The following is a 12,484-nucleotide window of genomic DNA, read 5'->3' as shown; positions in this document are numbered from 1 at the left end:
TAGGTGTTTGGGGTATCAAAATTAATGAAAACACAAAGAAATAAGCACCTGTATCATCAGGTGTTTTTATTAAATCTTCAAGTGAAAAAGGAGTATCAGGCAACACCATGATTTTCCCCTAGACCAGACTTTCATTTCCATTCAAGTCTTCTGTTCAAGTCAATAAATCAAACTCAAACAGATCAATTGGAGGAGAATTTTGATCAGAAAAAATGTGTACAACAGTAATTATTGGACCAACTGCAGCACTGGAATGGTTTTTAGAATTTCACTCCTTGGTAGATTTGTTATCTTGATGTACAACACAACGATATGACATGAACTGGAACCACCCAAGTTTTATCCCCATAAAGTTACAATTCCTGATCATCCCTCTGGGGGTTTCCACGAGCCAGGGTTGGACCCTTAGGCTTTAAAGCACTTTAAACACCAATAGTGCCGCAAAAACATAAAAAATATTTTGGGGCTTGTTAATCTGTTATTTGAATTTCACACTAACATTTGATGCCTGGGAGCCTTGCCCGTTTCAAGGCTCTCAGGCCCATCATCAAGTACACCACCCCGCCAAAATAACACACTGCTACTTCAGGAACATGCAGTGGGATCGGTGGTGAAGATAGTCAACCCCGGGGAAGCCGCTGGCAGGGATGGAGTACCAGGAGCCGACGAGTTCGCCGGTGTTTTCACCGCAATCTTCAACTGGTCCCAGTCACAAGCCATCATCTGTCCATGCCTGAGGTCCTCTAATACAGGGGTGGGCAATTATTATGGCCAGCAGGCCATATTTCTTATATCATTTTTATGCCCGGGCCAACTGGGTATCATATAAATCGAACCAAATGAAAATTTCATTTTAAAAATTTAAATTTTGGGGCATTTTATTTCAACTTTAAAATCATGAATGATCATACAAATGTACTGAAATTATTTTATATGTAATCATCCATACAAAATTAAACAAAGGGGAAAAAACAAGGAGTTTCTAAATTCAATGTAGATTGAAAACACTTCTTAAAATATTCAAAGAAAATAGTTTGGTGGGCTGGATGTGGCGCGCACGCCGTAAAACGCTCAGGTCTGCCGTCCCCAAAAAGCCAGCTGTAGCCAATCTCAATGACCACAGACCCATCGCACTCACACCGGTGGTCATGAAATGCTTTGAGAGACGAGTCTCACGGCGTATCAGGTCCACCACGCCCCAATCTCTCGACCCCAACCAGTTTGCGTACAAAGCAAGCCGCTCCACCGAGGACGCCATCGGCATCGCGCTCCACACTGCACTCAGCCACCGTGAGCGTCACAGGGAACACAAACAGGCTCAGAGACAGCTTCTTTCCCAAACCCATCACCATGCTCAACCACCACAAACAAATCCCCACATAACCCATCACCCCCGAGACTCTTTTTCCTGACAACACTCAAGTATAACTGGCAGTGTATTAGTTATTGTTTTTATTTATATCTACATGCTTAGTCAGGCATCTAGTCGATAAGTGCAATCTACTTCATCTCAGCATGTTTACAAGAGCCTCTGATTACAAGAGTATTGCTGGCCGCTCTAGTTGCAGACTTCTCCTTCTGTTTTTGTTTCCTACACCATGGAGGAGCATTACAATTTTGTTGTGTTTTTGAAACGCGATGACAATAGAAGGCTATTCTAGTCTTCTAGTTTTTCCTTTTCTTTTTTGCGTTCATTAAATGAAGCTCCTTTTTTTCTTAAATCTTAGATGAGTTGTAAAACTTATAAGTAAACATTGTTTTCCTGGACTTTCCTAGAGCCAGTCTCTTTTTTTTTTTTTTAATTTTCTGTCGTATTTGAAAATAACTCCAGTTTAATGATATGTAAATGTAAATACTATTTTGCTTTCTAACTCCAGTCTGAGAATCACTCTCAGTCCCTCAGACAAAAAAAGACTTATTCATCGTCCACTGTATTCATTCTTAAAATCAGTTGAAACAATGACATAGAAGTGTTGATCATGAAACAAAAATCATAAAATGTATTTAAATTGTCTTTGTTATCCCATGATTTTGACAGGGAAGCCAAGTGTGAGCTAATTCATGAATATTAGCTAATTCTTCAACGAGTTGCTTTATTTCAGTGCTCTCAGACCTCCTATTGTGTAACACACGTCTAATGGAGTTTTTATAACGTGCTTCCTTATTATTATCCTCTTTCTTCATATATTTTCTCTGCTATATTTTCAAAACGTACTAGTATATATTTCTTTTTCTTAAAGCTTCCTAAACTTTGTGTCATGACGCAGTGACATAAACAGATCGACGTCGCCATCTAGCGACACTAAATTGTCATTTTAGTTAAATTTCTTTTGAGAAAACGATGCGATCTTTCTTGGCACGATAATTTTCCACTCTCACAATTAAGCGTTAGATGACGAATACGACGATATAAGAATAAATATTTTCTGATCTATGAACGAAAGTCACATATTTATGAGTGAACGTCTCAAACCCCGCCCCTGATGTCATGAGATGAAAAAACACGGAAGTGGCCAAGAATTTGTCAACAGGAAAGTCCGACTGATGGTAAAGTACGCGCTTGTGTTCCTTTTAAAAGTCGTTTGTAATGTTTTGTCCCGACATACCTATATGTTATCATTTCTACGGCTGTTAAACCTCACCGTACTTTGCTTTATATGGTTTTCACTGGGCGTAGCCGACGACGAAATGCAACCGAAAGACAGGGGAAGTGGGGATGTTAGCATATAGCTCGCCGTGAAGCTAACGGCTATTAAAATGGCTTGTGGCTAACAGCTGCTCTCTTTGGCTTTCAAACATTGCTCAGTCGTGTCGTAAATTCACAACAGTATTCAGATGTATCTGCAGACAAGTTATGTAATAATAGTCCCGGCGTCGAGATCACCGTAGCTTTTCTCCGTGTTAGTTTGGAAGATCTCCACCTTCATAGTTTATCGAGGATTTCCTTTCGCTAAGTTCCCGGGGTCATTGTTGAGAAGATTATAGGAAGGAAATAGTTGTGTGTGTGTGTGCGTGTGCGTGTGTGTGTGTGTGAGAGTGACAGTGTGTGTACAAATTATATTCTTAAAATCTAATCTCAAAATTCAAGAGGCCGCGACAACCATAGGTGTGTGCGTGTGTGCGTGTATTTGTTGTTAGTGTTCTTTTGTGTGCACATTTGTGGCAAGATTACTTTTTGTCTTAAGCTCCTGTAGTCATATATATGACGTTAAACAATATTCATCGCTCTGCCAGGGGTTAAAGTCAACAGTGTGGATTATACAAACCTCTTTTATTATGACAGAAGATATCAGAGCTCATCAAGGCTAATGCTGTACAAATTTAAAGAACACAATCCTTGTACAAACTTTAAAAACAAGGCTCTCGTTGCATTACCTTAAGAAAGAGATGACAACCCTCTCATACACCTATCCATTTAAAACAGAAAGTAGGATAGCTTTAAAGCAATAAAATCTTCATTAGTTACAAGCCAAGGATACCTCACATAGATGGGGAAACATTTAAGAACAGGGGTTTTGTTATTTCTAACTTGGATCCCCTACACATCTCCTAAATAACACAGTGATAGTTTGTATCCAAGCAGCGCATGAAATGTTCTACCGATTGCTTGTTATTAGGTTAAGTTATACAACACATCGTGACCCATCAGATTTAGGTTGGTCTGTCCGCGCAATCATGTTTAAATCCCATTTGCAGAACTACTGAGCAAAATTGTACAGAGATTTTGGAGTGCATTTAACAAATTGGATGCCTGACTCCTCGCATGGGGATTTGAATACACTTTTATCATTTTTTTGCAATGACGTTGAGGTTTTGTAATCTTCTCTTTCGCTTTGCAGGTGAAGTCTTCCTGAGCAAAACCTGCTGCAATGGCACTTTTCTGACAGTTTTTTTTTTAGCTGCCAGTTTTGTTTTATGACTTCCTGTCTTTTAGTGGATACCCATGACCACAATGACAGCCACTTACAACTTCTGTGCACTTCTACTTTTATCCATAACCGGTAAGTGAACCCACAGCAATCCAATACACCCAATTCACATGTTTATGAACTACAGTTCATTTGGGCGTTTTTGCAGCTGCATCCAGGATGATAAAATACCTCCCTGACTTCTGTTTTTGTTTATATCATAAACAGTGTGCAGCTGGTTCAAGCCGGCCCTTTCTATGAGTAAGTCTCATGTTGTGTCTGTGGATTTCATGAAGCACGGCTTCAAGAGACGTTGGAGTTTAACTTTCATTTTAATTACATTTTAACATTTTCAATTTTCATTCTATCTGGTCTCCTGTAATAATTCCAATTGTTGAAAGTTGTCCCAATTTGATTGGGTGAAATATGTGTATAAACACCCTTTTAAGTCAAACTTTTTGATTTGGTGACATGACAGGTTTGATAAAGATCCTTTAAAAATCTTAACACAACCATGTCAATGTTTTTCAGTGACAGTGAGAATTGTTATATAAAAACAATAGCCATTTGCTGATGTTAAATCATATTCAAGTATCCATATAACTAACCAATACCACAAAATGTTTGAAAGAGTTATTCTTCTAATTATTTTCATAACCTGTACATGCTTGTCTCTTGTTTATCAGGTCACTGTGGGCGCATTGTTCAAATTTTAGATGGCAAAGTGGGTGAGATAAGGAGTTCTGCTTACAAAAGTTGGTACTACCACTTTGGCCCCACATATGACTGCTGGCTCATTAGGGGTTCAGAACAAGAGCCCATCATTCTCAGGTACAGATGCCAGTGATGTTACTCAATACTTGCGTGGGATTCTTTGCATTGAATCAAATGTCCACTAGGGACTCCATGGAAGCTCTTATTGTTACACAGTGTTCATAGTGACGGGTCAAAAATGAGGACTTTGTTTCATTTGGAATTTCTAATTGTTGTTGATTGATCACTCTCCCTGTCTTTTCTTCAAAACAATTCTGCAGCTTTTCCCAGTTTTCAACCAAGTGTAGGAAAGAATGGATATCTTTAAAATCATCCATGGGCGGGGAGCCGATTGTGCTTTGTGGCTCTAAATTACCAGAGGCCGTGGAATTTCCAGGGGGAAATATTACAGTGATGCACCACTTCTACCCGCATGTGTTCCCTGTGTCACAGTTCCGTCTGAATTATGCCAGAGGTATGATTTGACACGACTTCAATAGAAGTCGCCAATAGTTGATGTGGTTAAATGAGCATGACTGAATGTGTCTTGCCAAATATTCCGTTGACTTTATTTTACTACTATTTTCTTTGACAGACACGGACTATGGTGAATGCCCCTTAACGTCTTTCCAGTGCTTGGGAGGGCGTTGTCTACCAATCTCTTGGCGTTGTAATGGCCAAGTAGAGTGTCTGGGTGAAGGGCACGGACTTGGCACGGATGAGGAGGGCTGTGATATAGAAGGTGAAACCCCAGATCCACCGGCGTATGGCAGCATGTTGGACGCCGAGGGCACCGGAGTGACAAAAACCAACAGGAACCACGAGGCAAACCCTGACTCACCAAATAATGCGGATGGAACCGAGAGCTCCGATAATTTAGCTGAGGTTGATTCAGATCAGACGCTGGAGGTTCCAGAGCAGCACCTGTCACACAGGGAGCCTGTCATGACACCCGCTCCCATTGAATGGCCTTGCGGAGGGCTTCTCAAGACTTTCTACGGCACCTTTTCCCCTCCAGCTATTCGGGGCCCCCCGCTGCTCTGTATTTGGACTCTGGACCCCGATGACTCACGGCCACTGAGACTGGACTTGCAGCAGCTCGTGTTGGGGCCCAGGGATAAACTCACTGTCCACAACAGGGAACAAGGCAAAGGAGACCTCATCAAAACGGTGAGCATTCGCACAGATCCAAGTATCCGAATATTGATTCGATCTTTATATTTAGTCATGCCACCTCTGTTTTTGACAGATAACAAGTGCCTCCAATTACAAATCAGTGCAAGTAGAATCCCACACGGGCCTGCTGTCGTTGACATATAAGACTGCGCCTGGATCAGAGGGGAGCGGTTTTAATGCCACATTCCATGTCGGGAGCTACTGCCCTCCCTGGGAGGGCAGGTGCGGCGGGACGATGGGGGGCTGCTTCACGCAGGAGCAGCGCTGTGATGGGAAATGGGACTGTCCTGAGACGGGAAAGGACGAGGAGGGTTGCAGGGGATGCAGTCAGAGCCAGTTCGCATGCGGTGTGGCTGGACAGAGAATGGTGGCATCCAGCCACTTTGCCGGCAGGCCCTTGTGCTACCCGGTCAGTGAGCGATGCAACTACCAGCTGTACTGTGCGGATGGCAGCGATGAGAGAGACTGCACCATGTGCCAGCCTGGGACCTTTCATTGTGATAGTGACAGGTCAGTGTGTGTGTGTGTGTGTGTGTGTGTGTCCAAATGGGTGTTAAATTGCAGTTCCCAGGGTTTTAAGTATGGGGTCAGATTGACGTTCACTGTTGATGTCTGAAATTGAAGTTGACAAGACAATCACAGGGTTCTTGCTTATCCTGTAAAACCTCTTAGACCAGGAAGACAGTTGAGCAATATGACACTCCCCTGTTTTGATTTCAGAGCCTCCTTAAACAAGGTGATCAGAAAGTATTGCTTCGATTGATATTACTATTTAGATGGTGTATTTGTAATGGAAAGGGGCATTTTGCCAGCTTCATAAACACAGTGTAACTTTTTTGGATTTTGTATTTGTATGTTCTCTTTTCACTTTGTTCTAAACTAAAGGAATTTCATGATGATTCAGTAATATTCATAATCAACTATTCTGATTATCAAATGACTACTAATTTATGGTAGAATGAAGCCTGACTTGTAATTGCAGCCCCTCGCTGCTGCTCCAGGCACACTGTTAATCAACCCGTCTTGGAAACTTTCTCCAGGAAGGAGTCAGAACACAGAGAAAACAATACTTTTGTGTCGTAAAAGTGGTTACATGATTAAAGGCTGTCTTAAGTAAAAGCAGGGATCTAAGTCATTGATTGATCAGACAATCAATAAACCAGTCAAAGATGCTGTATGCTTATTGTTTAAAGATGTATATTGTTGAATTACTAGATGAAAAGTATCTCAATCTGTCGTATATTTAACGCTGTCTATTAATTTGTTACCAAACAAATTAGCCTCTACACTGTTGGTTCTATTCCTAGTTGCACGGGGCTCAGTTTCATGTCCGAGTTTTCCTCGATCACATTCCTGAAGTCCTACAGACAACGTCGCCTTTGTTTGCTCCTGCAGGTGTGTGTTTGAGAGCTGGCGCTGTGACGGCCAGGTGGACTGCAAGGACGGGACAGACGAACTCAACTGCACCGTGGTCCTGCCACGTAAAGTCATCACCGCGGCAACAGTGGGCAGTCTGGTCTGTGGGCTCCTGCTGGTTATCGCCATGGGTTGCACTTGTAAACTTTACTCACTCAGGACCAGGGAGTACAGGTAACCTTTACATCATGCACTGTAAATAAATTTAGGAAGGCTGTTCATCTAGTGAGGTTCTCCATGCCATGGAAAGAAGGATAGGGTTTTTTTAAGGTGATGTCACATGACCACAGAGAGCAGTGAAAGAATCCGAGTGTATGTAATGAGGGATCATATGTCCACAATGCAGAGGCATCAATTTGCATCACTATTTTCTGACTCTCCTTAAAATGATAACGTGGCGCATAGTTTCAATAGTTACTTTTAGGGATGCAGTGCTTGATCACCGACTGATAAAGTCTGTCTGGCAGATTCTGCGTTGTTATGATGCTCAAACCGATTACGTGGCAGAACACATTGTGCACACAGTGACACCACAACCACACATACAAGCATGCAGAACACTGGTGTGGAAACTTGGCGCCAAAAAACGCAGCTTCATAAGGGCATGACAAGTTAAATGCAAAGGAACGACCATGAAGTTTGAAAACTTTGACAATGTCAAACTTTTTTTCATATCATGTAACTTTTTTCATTTATGTGGACAAAATGCAGAATTCTAAAAAATGTATCAAGGCAGGACAGGCTGGATAAAAATTAATTGATGTATCTCTCCATCTTTTTGTTTAAAAAAAAAATCTGCAGCCATTTCCACTATTTTTATTTCATTTAATAAACACACTGCCTGAGATTCTATTTCTGAATCCATTCGAAGACAACCAGTCAGATTATCTCGGATAATCTCGATAATCTTGAGTCTTATGTCACCGACAAGGCTCACCAGCAGGGCATCTTTCAGAAAGCACATCTTGTACCCCTTCAGTGTACTGTGTGTGATTTGAAAAATCCTCTCCAATATCCCTTAAGTCCATGGCAGTTTACCTTTCATGTAAGAAGCAGTAGTTGATGCAGTAATTCACTGAACTCACAGAAAATATGGCTCTGTCAAATGTGCAAAGGCATCTCATGACATAATGTGTTCCCTGGCAGCATGTTTGCGCCGATCAGTCGCCAGGAAGCGGAGCTGATCCAGCAGCAAGCTCCTCCCTCCTATGGTCAGCTGATCGCCCAAGGCATCATCCCCCCAGTGGAGGACTTCCCTACAGAAAACCCAAATGAGGTGAGATTGTAAGGAGTCACATTTGCCTGCAGGGACACGTGATTCAAACCTTTTTAGTCTACCTTCAGTCTGACAACTCAGTTACTGCAGTTACTGCAGTACTGCAGTAACATGCGTATGCAAGGTCCCTGCTAGGAGATATAAGTATGTTCGACCTGGCAAGAATGAATGGGTGTGGGGAAAAATAGTGGAATGCGGCCTTCCAACTTAATGATCATCAAAATCAATTCTACCAGCATCTTAAAGAAACTAAACCCTTTGCCCGAAGGTGGACCGTTTAGAACTCCATGTGCTGTAAATTGAAAATGGGGACAAAAAGAAATTCTTTATTCTTGTGAAAAGAGGGCCGTGTCGGTAACAGTCAAGTTATCGTCATGTGCTTATTTATCCTTAAGATGGAGTTTTGGTTGTGCAAGATCATTTATAAGATGTTGACTGACCTGTGCACTGGAGAAAGGATTAGTTTGTTTAACACAAAGCACATTCTGTGTGGGATTTGACAAAACCACCTACTCATTTTCTAAATTTAGATCGTTGTCTCATGACTGCAGACAGACCTCTGGCAGAAGAAAAATAACACAAACTATATTTTTTCATTCCTCCCTCAGACATCTACTCTCTCCTTGAGGGGAATTCTCCAGCTTCTCCGTCAGGACGCCGTGAACTCCCCGCACCGTAGGAGAAGGCCTCGATTTGTCCGCCGCGCTGTTCGCCGCATGAGACGCTGGGGTTTAATCCCCAGACCTCACTCCAGACCCTCTCAGTCGTCAAGCTCCAGCCCGCAGCAGCCAGATGCCTCTCCTTCCGGTCAGGACCCGGCCCCCTCCACCCCTCCCAGCTCCTCGTCGGCCGTGGAGGCTGTCAATCAGCCTGTGCCGCAGAAACTGGGCCTGCTGGCTCAGTCGGAGCAGCAACAAGCGCACGATGCCTCGCATCCCGTTCCGGTGCCGCCGCCTGTCTCCTCCCCGCCGCCGCCGCCGTACGCGCCGCCAGCCCCACCCACGGCCGCTTCCCACACCCCTCCGGTTAGTGCCCCCCCTAGCAGCCCCTCCCTGGCCTCTATCTTCCACACGCTGGGCCTGAGCATCTCCCTCTTTAGAGCGTCACCCTCCGCTTCCACCAACTCCATGCCCCTGTCAGCCTCCCCTTCTTTCTCCTCGTCATCTTCTGACGATGAAGTCCTGCTTATCCCCCTGTCGGAAGACACCACTTCAGAGGACGATGTGCCCATGCTCACTTGAATGATTCCATGACTTCTTTCTTCAGCCCGCCGTGTCCCACAACTACATCCTCCCTGACTCACTGATTTAAAAACCCAGTCTGTCCACATTCGTTTAAACTCCAGCGCAGGAGAGGCCCACGTTGAGATGGGCCCCCCTCTGCGCGAGTCTGGTGCCTTTTTTTCAAGTTGCTTTGGATTTGACTTTCAAGTATTTGACCATTTTAAAAGACCTTGTGGACATTTTAGACAAGCATGGCCAATGTATGTCCGTGAGTGTAGGTGTATGTTGGACGTGCACTTAAATAATGCTAGGCTGCACATAGAAGGTAAACTTTTGCACAGAAGAGTCGTTCCTTTCCCAATCCCAGCGCCGGCTACTGTCATACTGAATGAGTTTTCAAATAACATGATGGGAAATAGTTTTGTTTGTCTGACTGCAATTGTGTGAATGCGTTTTAGTCCAAGACAGTGAAGTATGTTTGCGGATGTGGACTGTCTCCACATACTTCTGCCACTAGTATCCCATCCATTGTTGTGTCACGGACATTATGGAAGAAGATAATTTCCCCTATTTAAGTGCCTTTCTGAGGAGTTTCCTGTAAATTATACACACTGCACAATGAAACACGCAAACACACACTCACACACACATTTTATTCACATCAAAACACACAAGCATGGAACACCTCAATGGCTTTACTATAACATGACAATGCATGTCTCCTCTCCAAGCTGGCAATAACTTGTTGGATCATTTAAGTGCACACGACGCGACTGCGGCATTCCAGTACGCAGGTGTGTTTGCACGTGTGTGCGTGTGTGTCCGTGTGTGTGTCCGAGCGAATGTATGTGATTTTGTCTCGAGCAAAAAGTGTCAAAAGACAATCTCTTTGGTGCCTGATTTAGGATACGTGTCTGTGTGCGTACGTGCGGAAGGTGAGGTGCCCTCGTGATGGAAGGGGTGGCCCCATATTCACGATATAACCTCAACTTGAATCTTGTACCCCGAGGGGAAAACAATCACATCCTGTCACATTCTGACGCAACAGATCTATGGTGTGCCATTTGTATTAATGTACATTTTACGGTGTTTTATTTTAGCAACTTCTCTTCATTTTCCTCTTAAATTGTGTTGTTGAATGTATTAGGATGTGGAGTAGCTGGAACAATTTCAGTTTGCAATGTAATGAGTTAAATAGAGTGACTTTATGGTCTATTAGGGTCAAGTTCACTGTATATAAGTAACAATGTGGCTGAGATTAAACAATTTGCACTTTTTGCTGTATTAATTTTGTGTGTATATATTTTGTAAGCAACTAAATTCCAATAATCTAACGATCTCTTTACACCTGGCATGAGAATGAGTTGTCAATAAGCATCGGCAGACACACTTGTGGCCAGAACTCCTGCCTGCTCTGTCCACATCGTGTTGGAACGAGCGAATGCTGCGACTAATTTGACCCCCAAAAAACGCAAAATTACAATCGAGGTGTTTACATGATCTTATCATGTGAAAATGGGAGATGGAATCATATGGTGGGTTCTTCTATCATTTCCAAATACTTTATTTATATCATGTCACGGATCCTGTCAGCCAACATTCTGAGTGGTGTGGAAAAAACAACATCTCAGTGCATCCTGGTTGCGTTCCCTCCCAAACCTCTGCTTTTCAGGTTGCATCCTACAGCCAGGTGTGAAAAGGGCCTGGCCGTAGGTCGCTTAGGGAAAGACAGACGTCACTATGCTGCGCTTTGTATTCAAAAACCTGCTGGGATAACTCGCACGTACTCGAGAGATCTGGTCACCAGTTGTTCTGGAAGGAATTCGAGGCTCTCCAGAATCTTTACTCTCCAAGGACAACATGCGGTAACATCTGAGAGAACACACTTGGGTTTGGGACTAAATGGACGGTGAAAAGTTCCATCAATCTTTCAGGTAATTATTTATACTTACTTGTACTTTTTTAAATCTCTGGATTTTAATTGTACTGTTGCTTGCGGCCTCATGCTTTGGAGCGGAAAGCTCAAGAGGAAATATCTGTTTCCATCTAGATTTTCTGGTCTGCAGTTAAAGATGCATCTTGGTCATAGTTACTAGGGATAACATCTGGTTTTACTTTAGAAAAAAAAAACATGCATGACTTCTCGACCCTTCAGTGCATGTGAAATGTCAAAATTGCAGAATTGTAGTTAGTCTCACCGTTATCTTTACACGAAGCTGTTCAAGAAATCCAACTCAAGTTACATAAGTAATGCTTTTCCTCACTTTAACCCTAAATAGGTCCCAGCCATAATTATGGCTTTGACTCGGCTGCAGAGGTTCTGGGTGGTGCTGCCACTGCTCGTGGCTGAGCTGCCTGGATCCCCTCCGAAGTGCATCTTTGATGAGGTTCAGGCGCAGGTCAGAGTGGGCAGAGCTGCAAACATCCACCCGGGTGGCGGCCCACCCGGCCGGGCCAGATCCCAGCCAAAGTCTGAGCCGCTGAGCAGGCGGCCCAAACTGAGAACAGCACCTTGGACAGATGTGATGCTAGAACAGAGGAATGTTTCAGTCGCCCCGCATCTGGTCTCTCCACAGCCAATCAGGATTAAGACCTGGGTTTCACGGGAGAGCGACAGCCTATCAGAGCCTGAGAGAGGACGGCTGAAGGCAGCTGTGGAAGAGGCCGTTAACACCGTGTCTTCTTTACTCTCTGGTGAATAACAGCATTATGCAACGCAACAACCACATACA

General features: G+C 43.4%; 1 protein-coding gene across 2 annotated transcripts; it reads left to right on the top strand.

Moving 5' to 3' along the window:
* The first annotated feature begins 2,441 nt into the window (after nt 1-2,441).
* lrp10 (low density lipoprotein receptor-related protein 10) lies at nt 2,442-11,036 on the top strand. Of its 2 annotated transcripts, none has more exons than XM_086166405.1 (10): nt 2,442-2,547; nt 3,840-4,001; nt 4,137-4,169; nt 4,595-4,739; nt 4,943-5,136; nt 5,257-5,831; nt 5,911-6,347; nt 7,233-7,427; nt 8,400-8,529; nt 9,138-11,036. In XM_086166405.1, exons 2-10 carry the CDS (start codon nt 3,944-3,946, stop codon nt 9,768-9,770), a joined length of 2,400 nt encoding a protein of 799 aa, XP_086022531.1. In that variant the 5' UTR covers nt 2,442-2,547; nt 3,840-3,943; the 3' UTR covers nt 9,771-11,036. The 2 variants fall into 2 exon arrangements, with proteins under 2 accessions (XP_086022531.1, XP_086022532.1); XM_086166406.1 differs by having other exon boundaries at nt 2,505-2,552.
* Nucleotides 11,037-12,484: the final 1,448 nt, after the last annotated feature.

The sequence above is a fragment of the Fistularia commersonii genome, chromosome 19, assembly GCF_037954325.1.
Source record: "Fistularia commersonii isolate RoL2024-O1a breed Wild chromosome 19, RoL_Fcom_v1.0, whole genome shotgun sequence".
NCBI lineage: Eukaryota > Metazoa > Chordata > Actinopteri > Syngnathiformes > Fistulariidae > Fistularia > Fistularia commersonii.
The sequence above is the reverse complement of the archived record's forward strand: the minus strand, read 5'-3'. Positions and strand labels throughout refer to the sequence as shown.